Here is a 15,006-nt window from a genome sequence, read left to right on the forward strand (position 1 = left end):
TAATTCGGATATTTACGAATTTGTCGAAATTCGTTAAACAAATTCGGAACAAAACCAATTGCACATGTCTAATGAGCAGTGTTATATCTGAAAGAACACTCAGTGGGACAAGGACACATCTCTGATTAATACTGAGACTGTGAGGAAGGGAGAAGTCCTCGGCCTCTATTACTACACTGAGAGGTATTCCAGTTTAACGGGGAGCCCCGCTATGACTTTATTAGATATACAGACAATGGAAACATATAAAGTGGTTTATTCCTTTAAACAATACTGCAGAAAAGTACTTCTCTGAACATTGCAGAGTATGCAGAATAGTAAAGAACAAAGACATGTAAATAGTACAAACCGTTATTATTCCCTAAATAGTAAACTTGACACATCTAACTTTGGTATCGCTCACAGATACAGGAGTGGAGTACAAAGGCACAAAACTGGTTAGGTAAAAAAGGAGATGCAGCGACATTCCAGGAAGATTCCAGAATCCATCAGGAGAATCCTTCCGCCATCTTGGTTCCTCCAGACGTCTCCTCTTACAGGCCGAACACTTTGGGGTCCACGGAGAATTTCAGCAGCTTGTTCCCGACTCTGACAAATTCCCCCAGAGAGGAACCTGAGGACACATCAAATGTCACTTTTATTTATTCCGGATGCAGAATAATGGGTGATAAATTAACAATCTGGAATTCATCTTGGCAGATATAAAGGACACAATGTAATACAGCATTTTATTTATTACCCACTTGCCCTTCAGTCGTTGTACATAAACCCCTATGCATCACAGTCCCATCCTTTACATCACAGTGCTCCCCTTTATATCCCAGCCCACCTTACATCACAGTGCTCCTCTTTACATCACAGTGCTCCTTTTTATATCACACCCCCCCCCTTTACATCACAGTGCTCCTCTTAACATTACAGTACCACTCCCATTTACAATACAACCCACCCTTTTATATAGCAGCCCTCCCTGTTACATCACAGTGCTTCTCCTTACATTACAGCCCCTCCCCTTTATATAGCAGTCCCCCCTGTTACATCACAGTGCTCCTCTTTACATAACGGTCCCCTCTTTGCAGTAAAGATCCCATTTACAATACAGTCCCCTTTATATTGCAGTCCCCACATCACAGCCCCCCTCATAGTCTCCCCTTTACATCACAGTGCTCCTCCTTACATCACAGTCCCCCCTGTTACATCACAGTGCTTCTCCTTACATTACAGCCCCCCCCCCCCCCTTTTATATAGCAGCCCTCCCTGTTACATCACAGTGCTTCTCTTTAAATTACAGCCCCTCCCCTTTATATAGCAGTCCCCCCTGTTACATCACAGTGCTCCTCTTTACATAACAGTCCCCTCTTTGCAGTACAGATCCCATTCACAATACAGTCCCCTTTATATTGCAGTCCCCACATCACAGCCCCCCTCATAGTCTCCCCTTTACATCACAGAGCCCTCGTTTACATCTAGATCCCCCCTTTTACATCACAGTATCCCCTTTTTAAATTGCATCTCCCTTTATATTACAGTACCCTCTTTTACATCATAGCCACCCCCCCCCCTTTTAAATTGAAATCCCATTACATCACAGCGCCCACCTTTATATCTCAGCCCTGCTTTGCATCACAATCTCTCCATATACATCACAACCCTCCCCCCTCCCCCCTCTCGCCTTTACACAGTGCCAGTCTTTACAATGCTTTCAAATTTCAGAAACAAAAGCCATTTTGTACAAAAAAAAAAAATCAAAAAACGCAGGATAATTATCTAGACGGAGAAGATCAAAGTGATGTAATTATTGAAAAAAAAAATCTGAATTTGCCCTGTGGGAGTGATTTCAGTAAAAGGTGTATTCTGATTGGTCAGTGATGGCACTGTAGTTTGCACTCAGCACTTACCTGCTTTAGCCCTGACCCAGGAGACGGCCTTCCCCTCCAGCAGCTCCCACTCCTCTCTCTGATCCACACAGGTGGTGTGAAGCCAAATCACCGCCAGGACCGTCACCCACACCGACACCTCCACGTTCTGCAGAGGAGGGAAGGAGAAGTTCATTATATAAGACCTGAAATGTTACATATCTGTATAACCATTTGCCGAACGCACAATGTAAGCTTTACTGCCACAGTGCGGGCTGACTGTGCAGAATCACACATAAATATGTGATTCTGCTTTTCGGGGGTAGGGGGAGCGCACAGCACAAGCCAATCAGCGGGTGCCTGCCAATGGGTGACCACTGGCACCCGCTGATCGGAGAGGAGGAAGACAGGACAGAGCACTGTGTATGTAAACAATATAGAGCTCTGTCCTGTCAGCGGGGATGTGCCGGTTTTGGTTTCCCTGCAAAGCACATCCCTTAGTAAAAAGCCCCACACACAGTACACACAAACACTGGTTAGGCACACATTAAACCCTTTGATCGCCCCTGATGTTAACCCCTTCCCAGTCAGTGTCATTAGTACAGTGAAAGTGCATATTTTTAGCACTGATCACTGTATTAGTGTCACTGTTAGTGTCTGACTGTCTGTCACAATATCACACTCCCACTATAAGTCACTGATAGCCGCCATTACTACCCAGTTTCCCCGAAAATAAGACCTAGCGTGATTGTCGGTGATGGCTGCAATATAAGCCCTACCCCCCCAAATAAGCCCTAGTTAAAGGGCTTGTAGGTCTTATTTTCAGGGTAGGGCTTATTTTCGGGGGAAACAGGGTAGTAAAAAAAAATAAATAAATAAACATTCCAGTATACATCCCATAGTTTGTAGACTCTCTATAATGCCGCGTACACACGATCGGAAATTCGGGCCAGCCAAAGACTGGAAGGAGCTTTTCGTCGGAAAATGTGACCGTGTGTACGCTCCATCGGACTTTTGCTGGCCGAATTCCAGCCAGCAAAAGATTGCGAGCAGGTTCTTAATTTTTTGCTCGGAAAAAGTTCCTATCCGAAAATGCGATCGTCTGTATGCAAGTACGACACGCAAAATTCCTACGCATGCTCGGAAGCATTGAACTTCATTTTCTCGGCTCGTCGTAATGTTGTACATCACATCACCGCGTTCTTGACGGTTGGAAGTTCAGCGAACTTTTGTGTGACCGTGTGTATGCAAGCCAAGCTCGAGCGAAATTCCGTCGGAAAAGTCGTCAAATCTTTTTCCGATGAGAATTCCGATCTTGTGTACGCAGCATAATGTTCACGTAAACCAATCAATTATTTTTTCAAAAATTTCAGTCTTTTTTCATTTCATGCTTTAAAAAAGTTCACACCCCTTGAAATTTTCCACATTTTGTCATGTTACAACCAAAAACATACCATATATACTCGAGTATAAGCCGAGTTTTTCATCACATTTTTTTATGCTGAAAATGCCCCCCTCGGCTTATACTCGAGTCTGTGTCCATCTGCATACCTGATCAGCCCGTGTCATGCTCAGACCGTGACCGGTCTGATGGGCACAGTGAGGCATGTATATGGGCACAGTGAGGCTGCAGATGGGCATTGCTGACCCTCTTTTCCACTTACAGTAGCTGCTGCATTTCTCACCCTAGGCTTATACTCGGGTCAATAAGTTTTCCCAGTTTTTAGTGGTTAAATTAGGTGCCTCGCTTATACTCGAGTATATATGGTAAATGGATTTTTATTGGCATTTTATGTGAAAGACCAACACAAAGTGGCAGAGAATTATGAGGAAGAAGGAAAATGATAAATGGTTTTCAATTTTTTTTACAAACAAATATGTGAAAAGTGTGGGGGGCATTTGTATTCAGCCCCCCTAATCAATACTTTGTAGAACCCCCTTTCACTGCAATTACAGCTGCAAGTCTTTTTGGGGATGTCTCTACCAGCTTTGCACATCTAGAGAGGGAAATTTTTACCCATTCTTCTTTGCAAAATAGCTCAAGCTCTGTCAGATTGGATGGAGAGCGTCTGTGAACAGCAATTTTCAAGTCTTGCCACATATTCTCAATTGGATTCAGGTCTGGACTTTGACTGGGCCATTCTAACACATAAATATTCTTTGATCTAAACCATTCCATTGTAGCTCTGGTTGTATGTTTAGGGTCGTTGTCCTGCTAGAAGGTGAACCTCCGCCCCAGTCTCAAGTCTTTTGTAGACTCTAATGCCCCGTACACACGGTCGGATTTTCCGATGGAAAATGTGTGATAGGACCTTTTTGTCGGAAATTCTGACCGTGTGTGGGCTCCATCACACATTTTCCATCGGATTTTCCGACACACAAAGTTTGAGAGCAGGCTATAAAATTTTCCGACAACAAAATCCATTGTCGGAATTTCTGATCGTGTGTATACAAATCCGACGCACAAAGTGCCACGCATGCTCAGAAAAAATAAAGGGATGAAAGCTATTGGCCACTGCCCTGTTTATAGTCCCGCCGTACGTGTTTTACGTCACCGCGTTCAGAATGATCGGATTTTCCGACAACTTTGTGTGACCGTGTGTATGCAAGACAAGTCTGAGCCAACATCCGTCAGAAAAAATCCTAGGATTTTGTTGTCGGAATGTCCGATGAATGTCCGACCGTGTGTACGCGGCATAACAGGTTTTCTTCTAAGATTGCCCTGTATTTGGCTCCATCCATCTTCCCATCAACTCTGACCAGCTTCCCTGTCCCTGCTGAAAAAAAGTATCCCCACAACATGATGCTGCCACCACCATGTTTCACGGTGGGGATGGTGTGTTCAGGGTGATGTGCAGTGTTAGTTTTCCTCCACACATAGCATTTTGCTTTTAGGCCAAAAAGTTTCATTTGGGTCTCATCTGACCAGATCACCTTCTTCCACATGTTTGCTGTGTCCTCCACATGGCTTCTCGCAAACTACAAACAGGACTTCTTATGGCTTTCTTTCAACAATGGCTTTCTTCTTGTCGCACTTCCATAAAGGTCAGATTTGTGGAGTGCACAACTAAAGCTGCGTACACACGAGCTGACTTTTCAACCGGACTGGTCCGTCGGACCGAGTCCAGCGGACAATTCGACCGTGTGTGGGCTTCATCGGACCTGCAGCTGACTTTTTTGGTCGAAAATCAGACGAACTTTAGATTTGGAACATGCTTCAAATTTTTCCGACGGACTCGAGTCCGGTCGAAAAATCCACTCGTCTGTATGCTAGTCCGACGGACAAAAACCGACGCTAGGGCAACTATTGGCTACTGGCTATGAACTTCCTTATTCTAGTCCTGTCGTACGTCATCACGTATGAATCCGTCGGACTTTGGTGTGATCGTGTGTAGGCAAGTCCGATTGTTAGAAAGTCCATCGAAAGTCCGTCGTAACTCTGTCAAAAAGTCAGTTGGAGAGACTGTCGGACCTTTGTTGTCAAAAAGTCTGCCCCTGTGTACGCTGCATAATAATTGTCCTGTGGACAGATTCTCCCACCTGAGCTGTGGATCTCTGCAGCTCCTCCAGAGTTACCATGGACCTCTTGGCTCTTCTCTGATGAATGTTCTCCTTGCCCGGCCTGTCAGTTTAGGTGGACGGCCATGTCTTGGTAGGTTTGAAGTTGTGCCATACTCTTTCCATTTTCGGATGATGGATTGAACAGTGCTCCATGAGATGTTCAAAGTTTGGGATATTTTTTTATAACCTAACCCTGCTTTAAACTTCTCCACAACTTTATCCCTGACCTGTCTGGTGTGTTCCTTGGCCTTCATGATGCTGTTTGTTCACTAAGGTTCTCTAACAAACCCATGAGGGCTTCACAGAACAGCTGTATTTATACTGAGATTAAATTACACACAGGTGGACTCTATTTACTCATTAGGAGACTTCTGAAGGCAATTGGTTCAACTAGATTTTAGTTAGAGGTATTAGAGTAAAGGGGGCTGAATACAAATGCACGCCGTACACTTTTCACATATTTATTTGTAAAAAATTTGGATACAACCATTTATAATTTTCCTTCCACTTCACAATTATGTGCCACTTTGTGTTGATCTATCACATAAAATCCCAATAAAATACATTTACGTTTTTGGTTGTAACATGACAAAATGTGGAAAATTTCAAGGGGTATGAATACTTTTTCTAGGTACTGTATAGCACAAGAAGCAAAAAAAAAAACCAGTGGTGATCAAATAACTCCAAAAGAAAGCTCTATTTGTGGGGGAAAAATATCAATTTCATTTAAGTACAGTGTTGCATGACCGCGCAATTGTCAGTTAAAGTAACACAGTGCTAAAAAGCCAAAAATGGCCTGGTCACGAAGTGGGGCAAATCTCCCAGAGGGTCAAGTGGTTAATTCTGGGTTCTGAATTCCTGCCAAGCACTTACATAGTTAGCAAGGTTGAATAAAGACACCAGCCCATCCAGTTCAACCTGAGTGAGTGTGGGTGCGTGTCTACAATTGTCCCTATCCCTGTACGTTGTGTCTCATTAAGATGCTCATCTATTATATTATTATTTTTATTTAAGGTACCCATATAGCGCCGTCAATTTGCGCAGCGCCCCACGAATACATCGTACACTCACATCGGTCCCTACCCTCAAGGAGCCCACAATCCAAGGTCCCCAACTCACATTCATATACTAGGGCCAATTTTGGACAGAAGCCAATTAACCTCCCAGCATGTCTTTGACCAGACATCACCCAAAAGGGACTGATTTGGATTTTGGAGGCTGCAAGTCAACCATCAAATATCACCTGCAGATAGGTGTAAGTACGCATGTTTCTTTTCTTTCTTTCTTTATTTTGGTCAGAAATTAAAAAAATATATAATTAAAAAATGATTTTCTCAGGTAAACATAAAATATTGCAGTTATGGTCGTTAACAGAATACCTGGTTGGGGTTCCCGGTCTTTATGTCTGTCTCAGATATTCCCAGGACAGCAGAGATTTGGGGGGTCAGGTTCCAGGATCCGTCCGCATTCTGCAGGGAGATCAGCCTCACAAGAGCGGGGGTCTCTAGGACTGCCGGTGGGGGTGGGGGTGGGGCAGGTGCTGGCAGGGATTGAAAACAGACAAAAAAACATAATAATAAAGTAACAAAGGTAGGATAACACATATACTTTAAAAAAACAAAAAAAAAACCAAACAGTTCTAGTGAATTTAAACCCAGAACAATAATTTAATATATAAGTAATCTTTTTAACATGTTAAGCTCATTTAAAAATTTCCAAAAAGTTTTTTTTTTTTATCTGAGGCTTTCATTTTCATTAAAATAATCCCTGCTGATCCTGCCATGAAGGTCCTTGTTCAGGCACTTCCTGTTCTAAGGTGACAACGCTCTGTCCCCATCTCCCAGCTGTACTCCTGCAGTGTCACCCATTTAGAATATCAGAAATTGGAGAGGGTCACGGAGAAGGCATGTGGATAAGTTAAAAGCCTTGTCACAGCATGGGACATTAAAGGGTATTTCCAGGCATTTCCAAAATTCAACCCCAAATCTCCCTCTCCCAGTTTAGACCATGTCCCGACATTCATATTTTTCTAGTAAGAAACAGCCTTTCTCTGACATCGACACCAAACTTGTAAATGTCTTACAGGGAAGCTCTGTTCCTATTTATACAGACACCCCCCCCCCCAGAACTACGTCCCCTAAGAGCCCTTTCCCTATGCAGTGTGAGGGCAGGCTCCTGGGAGTCAAGGCAATGGCATTGTTTTGCTTGGTAGGAAATCAACGTAAGGATCTGGGTAGGGCTGGAAAATGGCAGAGATGGGTGAAAATCAGTTGTTGGGCAGGATATAACAAGGGGAGGGATGACTGTGGATTTCAGTGTTGCCGACCCAAACAGGAAGTTAGAAGCTCACTGGATTTCTGGCAGATCAATGGTTATTTTACTGTACTTGAAGCATTTTAATGGATAAAAGATGGGGAAATGTGTATGCAGATTTTTTTTTTTTTTGCTTTACATACACTTTAACCATTTCCCGTCTGGCCCATGTATATAAACAGCTGAACGGGAGCAGCACTGATGCGAGGGGACGTACCCATATGTCCCCCAGCATCAGAGGCTCATGCGTGTCCAATCACAGCAATCACATGGTAAACAATAGAAACCGAAGGTAAACATTGGTTCTCTCTGTTCTCAAAGAGATCAGCTGTAAGAACCGTTACTGCAGCCTGTGAGTGTACATCAGCCTATCACACTACATGTACACTCACAGGCTGCAGTGCCAGCCTGCCCCCATTGTCCCTGATCATTGCCCCAGTATAATACTAATAAGGAGTGCAGCCAGGCCCCTGTCACCTGTGTCCCAAGGACCAGTGCTCACAGTAACACAGCCATACCTCATACCAGCATCCTGATCACCGTCATACCCAATATCAGTGTCCTGATCACCGCCATACCCCATACCAGTACTCTCATCACCGCCATACCAGAATCCAGATTGCAACCATACCAATGTCCTGATCACTGCCATACCCTATACTAACATCCTGGACACCGCCATATGCAATATCAGTGTCCTGATCACCACCATACCACATACCAGCATTCTGATCACTGCCATACCCCATACTAGCATCCTGATCACTGCCCCTACCCAAATACCAGTGTCCTGATCACTGCCATGCCCCATACCAGTGTCCTGATCACTGCCATACCCCATTCTAGCATCCTGATCACTGTCATACCCCATACTAGCATCCTGATTACCGCCATGCCAGCGTCCTGATCACCGCCATATTAGCGTCTCGATCACCGCCATACCAGCATCCAGATTGCCACCACACCCCATACTAACATCCTGGACACCGCGATATGCAATACCAGTGTCCTGATCACCACCATACCCTATACTAGCACCCTGATTACCACCATACCTGCACCCAGATCACCACCATACCCCATAATAGCTTTCTGATCAACATCATACCTCATACAAGCATCCCGATCACTGCCATATGCCATACCAGCATCCTGATCATCGCTATACCTCATATCAGTGTCCTGATTACCGCCACTCCCCCATACCAGCATCCTGATCACTGCCATACCCCATAGCAGTGTCCTGACCACTGTCATACCCCATACGAGCGTACTGATCACCATCATGCCTCATACTAGCATCCTGATCACTGTCATACCCCATATCAGCATCCTGATCACCGCCATACCCAAACCAGTGTCAGCAGAGCCAGTGTACCCACTGATTTCCACTACTTTTGCTCCAGAGCCTCCAAAAATGTGATAGATTTGAGGAAATTAGATGTGTAATTTATGTTCCACTGTCCTGGTGCTTCAGGGCCTCCAAAATGTGATAGGTAGTCAGGAAATCAGATGCGTAATTTATGCCCTTAGAACTCCTGAAGGTGCTCCTTGGAATTTGTGTCCCTCTATGCATCTAGGCTGTGAAAGTCTCACACATGTGATATCCCTATGCTCAGGAAGCATAGCAGAATGTGTTTTGGGGTGTAATTGTAAGTATGCTCATGCTGTGTGTTAGAAATAACTTGTGTAAAAATATATATATATAATTTAATTTCTTACTTTTCAAAAAAATACAAAAAAACTCACAATTCCTCCTCATAAATACCTTGGACTGTTTACTTCCAAAAAAGGGGTCATTTTGGGGGGATATTTGTATCGTCCTGGCAATTTAGGGCCTCAAGACATGAGATAGGATGTTAGTACATCAGGACTGATCAATTTTCAAAATGTACAGTATCTCACAAAAGTGAGTGCACCCCTCACAATTTTGTAAATATTTTATTATAGTTTTTCATGTGACAACACTGAAGAAATGGCACTTTGCTACAATGTAAATTTGCCGTCCCCTCAAAATAACTCAAAACACAGCCATTAATGTCTAAACCACTGGCAACAAAAGTGAGTACACCCCTAAGTGAAAATGTCCAAATTGAGCCCAAAGTGTCAATATTTTGTGTGGCCACCATTATTTTCCAGCACTGCCTTAACCCTCTTGGGCATGAAGCTCACCAGAGCTTCACAGGTTGCCACTGGAGTCCTCTTCCACTCCTCCATGATGACATCACGGAGCTGGTGGATGTTAAAGACCTTGCGCTCCTCCACCTTCCATTTGAGGATGCCCCACAGATGCTCAATAGGGTTTAGGTTTGGAGACATGCTTGGCCAGTCCATCACCTTTACCCTCAGCTTCTTGAGCAAGGCAGTGGTCACCTTGGAGGTGTGTTTTGGGTCGTTATGTTGGAATACTACCCTGCGGCCCAGTCTCTGAAGGGAGGGGATCATGCTCTGCTTCAGTATGTCACAGTACATGTTGGCATTCATGGTTTCCTCAATGAACTGTAACTCCCCAGTGCCGGCAGCACTCATGCAGTCCCAGACCATGACACTCCCACCACCATGCTTGACCATAGGCAAGACACACTTGTCTTTGTACTCCTCACCTGGTTGCCGCCACACACACTTGACACCATCTGAACCAAATAAGTTTATCTTGGTCTATACAAACCACAGGACATGGTTCCAGTAATCCATGTCCTTAGTCTGCTTGTCTTCAACAAACTGCAGGCTTTCTTGTGCATCTTTAGAAGAGGCTTCCTTCTGGGACGACAGCCATGCAGACCAATTTGATGCAGTGTGCGGCGTATGGTCTGAGCACTGACAGGCTGACCCTCCACCCCTTCAATCTCTGCAGCAATGCTGGCAGCACTTATACATCTACTTCTCAAAGACAACCTCTGGATATGACGCTGAGCATGTGCACTCAACGTCTTTGGTCGACCATGGCAAGGCCTGTTCTGAGTGGAACCTGTCCTGTTAAACCACTGTATGGTCTTGGCCACCATGCTGCAGCTCAGTTTCAGGGTCTTGGCAATCTTCTTATCTTTATGTAGAGCAAAAATTCTTTTTTTCAGATCTTCAAAGAGTTCTTTGCCATGAGGTGCCATGTTGAACTTCCAGTGACCAGTATGACAGAGTGAGAGCGATAACACCAAATTGAACACACATGCACCCCATTCACACCTGAGACCTTGTAACACTTATGCCCCGTACACACGATCGGACATTGATCGGACATTCCGACAACAAAATCCATGGATTTTTTTCCGACGGATGTTGGCTCAAACTTGTTTTGCATACACACGGTCGCACAAAATTGTCAGTTCAGAACCAAGCGCAGCACCCTTTGGGCTCCTTTTGCTAATCTTGTGTTAATAAAAGTTTGGTGAGAGACGATTCACGCTTTTTCAGACTCGTGGTTTTCAGATCGTTTTCTGCTGTTCAGTTTGTGCTTGTGGGTTTGTATCTGGTCTTCAGTGCGTGCAGCGAGTTACCCTTGACTCTGTCATTGTGTTCTTGTTCATTCGTTACTGTTTTTCAGGTCGCTCTTCACAGGCCTTGCTGTTCTTCAGTGCGTTCTGTTACTTCGTTCTGAGCAGCTGACCGTTTTCTAGCCATGGTGCGTATACGTACTCCTAGTAGAGTTCGTGCTGTGCGGGGGCTTGGTGTTAGGGTCCTTACCTTGACACAAGTTCAGTCCATGAACAGGGTGGGGAGGAGTTCATGGACCAAGAATTGGCTGCTCCAGCGTGACCAGTTCTGTCATATGCCTTTGCTCCATGAGATCCATGAGAATAATCTTGATTATTTCAGGAACTTTCGCTGGATGACGGACAACGTATTTCACCGTTTGTTGGCTTTGCTGACCCCTTATATCAGCAGGCAGGATACCTGCATGAGGCAAGCCATCACTCCGGAGCAGAAGCTAGTCGCTACCCTGCGGTACTTGGCGACGGTAAGAAGCCTGCAGGACCTCAAGTTCTCGACAGGCATCTTCCCCCAGGCTCTGGGGATCATTATCCAGGAGACCTGTTCTGCCATCATCCAGGTCCTGCAGAAGGAGTATATTAAGGTAAGATTTTTATCCTTTAATATCAAAGTTTATTGTATTTAATGTTTGATAATATATTGTATTTCTTTCCTCATTCCCTAATTACCATGATTGTAATATGCTGTGAATGTCCCCTTTGTCCTCATGCATGCTGGTTTTTTATGTAATTTTTTTTTGTCCTTCTTACATATTTGTCTTCACTTACCTCCCCAGCATGCTCTCCTGAGCTTATATTCACCTCGTGTAGTCCACTTGTGTCTAATCTGCTTTCCATGGTTATGTGCAAAATGATTAATTTATTTTTCTTGTTTGACTCCACAGTTTCCTTTCAACCCACAGGAATGGCAGACTGTGGCCTCCCACTTTGCCCAGCGGTGGGACTTTCCTAACTGTGGAGGGGCAATTGATGGGAAACACGTCCACATCGTCCCACCACCCAACTTGGGGTCATACTATTACAACTATAAGGGGTTCAATAGTATTGTGATGTTGGCAGTGGTGTCGGCTACTTATGAGTTCCTGTATGTGGACCTGGACAAGAATGGCCAGATGTCAGATGGTGGAGTCATCGCCCAGACAGAGTTCTACAGGCGTCTCCAGAATGGCAGCTTGGACTTGCCACCTCTAGAAGACAATGTGGAAGGACTCCTATTCGTCTTCGTTGCAGATGAAGCATTTGCACTGGGGGACCATCTTATGCAGCCATTCCCAATGAGGACCCCGGACCAGAGGATTTTTAATTACCGGCTGGCCAGAGCCAGAAGAGTGGTGAAGAACACGTTTGGAATTATGGCCAGCCGGTTCCGTCTAATTCTTACACCCATACACATGGCGGAGTATAAACTGAATCATATCATCCTGGCGTGCTGTCTTCTCCACAACTTTTTAAGGCGAAATTCTGCCAACTATGCTGCCTCAGTGGGGCCTGAGCCCGGAATTCATGGAAATGAAGCAAACCTGACGGCGCTTGAGGCTGGCCGCCCTGGCTTGCCCCCCCCAAGTGCCCGCGAGGTCCGTCTAAGATACCTTGAATACTTTGCGGGTAGGGGGGGGCATCAATATGCCAGACAATGTCTGAGCCTTTTTTTAAATAAAAAAAATAGTTACCTACTAAAATATTTGCTGACATTTATTACTGCTTGTGTTTCTTTTAGCTGACCCTGACTGAAATGTGGGTAGTCCTGAAAATGGCATGATTGGGTAACATTAGAAAACATTGTTGGGTGTTATTTACTAAAGGCAAAGACACTTTGCACTACAAGTGCACTTGAGACTGCACTGAAACTGCACTTGTAGTGTAAAGTGGATTTGCCCTTAGGAAATAACCCCCACTGTCACAGAAAACCACAATTTAACCACAAAAAAAGTTTTCGAGCATTGAAACAATAATCCACACATTCTTGATTATCAATCTTTTTAATACCAGCACAATCACATGTGCATTTGTAAAAGGTTTTTAAAACAAACCAACATGTTTGTTGTATAACAATTTTTTGGTCACATTAATAAAAGCAGAAATGTCCATTTAAGGTAAAACAGGCATGTTTCAAACCAACAAGAAATACACAAATCTGGAACTTACAAAGTTCAACTTTGTTATAAATTGAAGGCAATATCAGACATGAGTATTTATAAACTGTGTTTGATATTGCCTTCAGATGGGGTGAAGTCACCCCTGGAAAAGCCAAATTTTGAAGATGCACAAATTGCCGAATGTCAACATGTGCTAGCTGCTATCACGGGGGATCAAGGGACGTGTTTTGTGGGTGCAACCCCTTCCTCTCAGCTACTTTATTATTGAGGAAGGGGTTGCACCCACAAAACGCGTCCATTGATCTCCCGTGATGGCAGATAGCACATGTTGACACACTGTGTGCATCTTCAAAATTTGGCTTTTCGACACTATGTAAAAAAAGGTGCAACAATTTTTTGTGGAAAAAATGCAAACTACATTAGGGATTTCAAGGGGTTTTAAACTCTCCCTAAAACATCAATGATGTTCTTAATTTTGTTTTTATCATCATTGATGTTTTTCTGGATGTTTTCCAAGTCCCTATTACACCCCATGATCTCCCTGATCAGGATCTGTGCACTCTCACTGGTGAAATGTCCTTCATCCACAACATCACGATCACCTAAAAATATATAAAAAAAACCACCATGTATTATAAATATGCCAGCATCCATTTCTTACCTGAGCCTGTGGTCGCAGACACTCACCTGTTGTGGTGACAATTTCCATCACGTCTCCTTCCTCCTCCTCCTGTTGACTTTGGTGGATTTCCACTTCCTCATGAGGTGGGGGGTCTGTTGTCTCCTCGGATGAGTGGTGTCCTCCGAGTTTTTTTTTTTCCCCTATGTAGAAAAAAATAGGTATACTTAACACACAGATATTTTATGACAGAAATAGGAATATGAAACATTGCTTGGAAGTGGGGTACAATTGTCTGTTTTGGCAGAGTTGCAAGATGAAGAAATATTTTTTTCCTTTGTCAAGCTTGAATACTTACCTGTTTTGTACAAGGTTCACAGATGGAGTCACACCTATAGTATACACTGGAGCACCTGTGTGGGCCCCCTAATAAAACGGGTGTTCTGGTGCCCCCCCCACTAGTGCTCCAGTGTCCAGATGTGTAAACAGCTGCTGAGTGTCCTCTCCTTACACAGAATCTAGTTTGCATTTTATTTTAGTTACAAGAATAAAGAATAGGAACACAGGACAACTACTTACTTTTTTGCAGCACTCTCCGGACCTTTCTGTACTGCTCATGCTCCCTTAATTTGAGGTCTGACCACCGCTTCCTGAGTTGATCTTTCGATCGTCGTACCCCAGAATTCTTCTGCAGACTCTTCACAACTTTCGCCATGATCTTGGCCTTTCTGAAATTGGGGTTGGGGTAAGGTCCATACTTCCCGTCATAGTCGGCCCTCTTCAGGATGTCGACCATCTCCAACATCTCCCCAAAGGACATATTTGAGGCCTTAAATCGTCTCCTCTGGGATCGGGACATTTCTGGCTCTGGGCTTTCCTCCTCCTCCTCATTGCTCTAATTAGCACGCACCTGCTGTGTCTCCGCCATGTGCTCTTCCCCCACTGCGCCGAATGAGAAAGGGCGGGGAATAGACTAGAATGAACGTCAGGGCGGCGGAGTTTCACGCATGCACAGTGTGTATAAAGCGTACTACGCGTGCGTATTACGTACGATCTGTGAGCGGAGGAAGGAG

At 44.3% G+C, this 15,006-nt stretch overlaps 1 protein-coding gene across 3 annotated transcripts in view; it reads right to left on the reverse strand.

The window, feature by feature from the left end:
• Positions 1 to 240: 240 nt before the first annotated feature.
• Positions 241 to 15,006, reverse strand: part of LOC141121639 (von Willebrand factor A domain-containing protein 5A-like) — a 101,616-nt gene continuing 86,850 nt past the window's right edge. For all 3 annotated transcript variants that reach the window (XM_073611314.1, XM_073611304.1, XM_073611293.1), the window contains exons 19-21: positions 6,797 to 6,957; positions 1,899 to 2,025; positions 241 to 613 (exon numbers count right to left, since the gene is read on the reverse strand). In XM_073611314.1, the coding sequence (XP_073467415.1) occupies positions 534 to 613; positions 1,899 to 2,025; positions 6,797 to 6,957 (368 nt within the window). In that variant the 3' untranslated portion in view covers positions 241 to 533. The remainder of the gene's footprint in view (positions 614 to 1,898; positions 2,026 to 6,796; positions 6,958 to 15,006) is intronic.

The sequence above is a fragment of the Aquarana catesbeiana genome, linkage group LG01 (assembly GCF_042186555.1).
Source record: "Aquarana catesbeiana isolate 2022-GZ linkage group LG01, ASM4218655v1, whole genome shotgun sequence".
In the NCBI taxonomy this organism is placed as follows: Eukaryota; Metazoa; Chordata; class Amphibia; order Anura; family Ranidae; genus Aquarana; species Aquarana catesbeiana.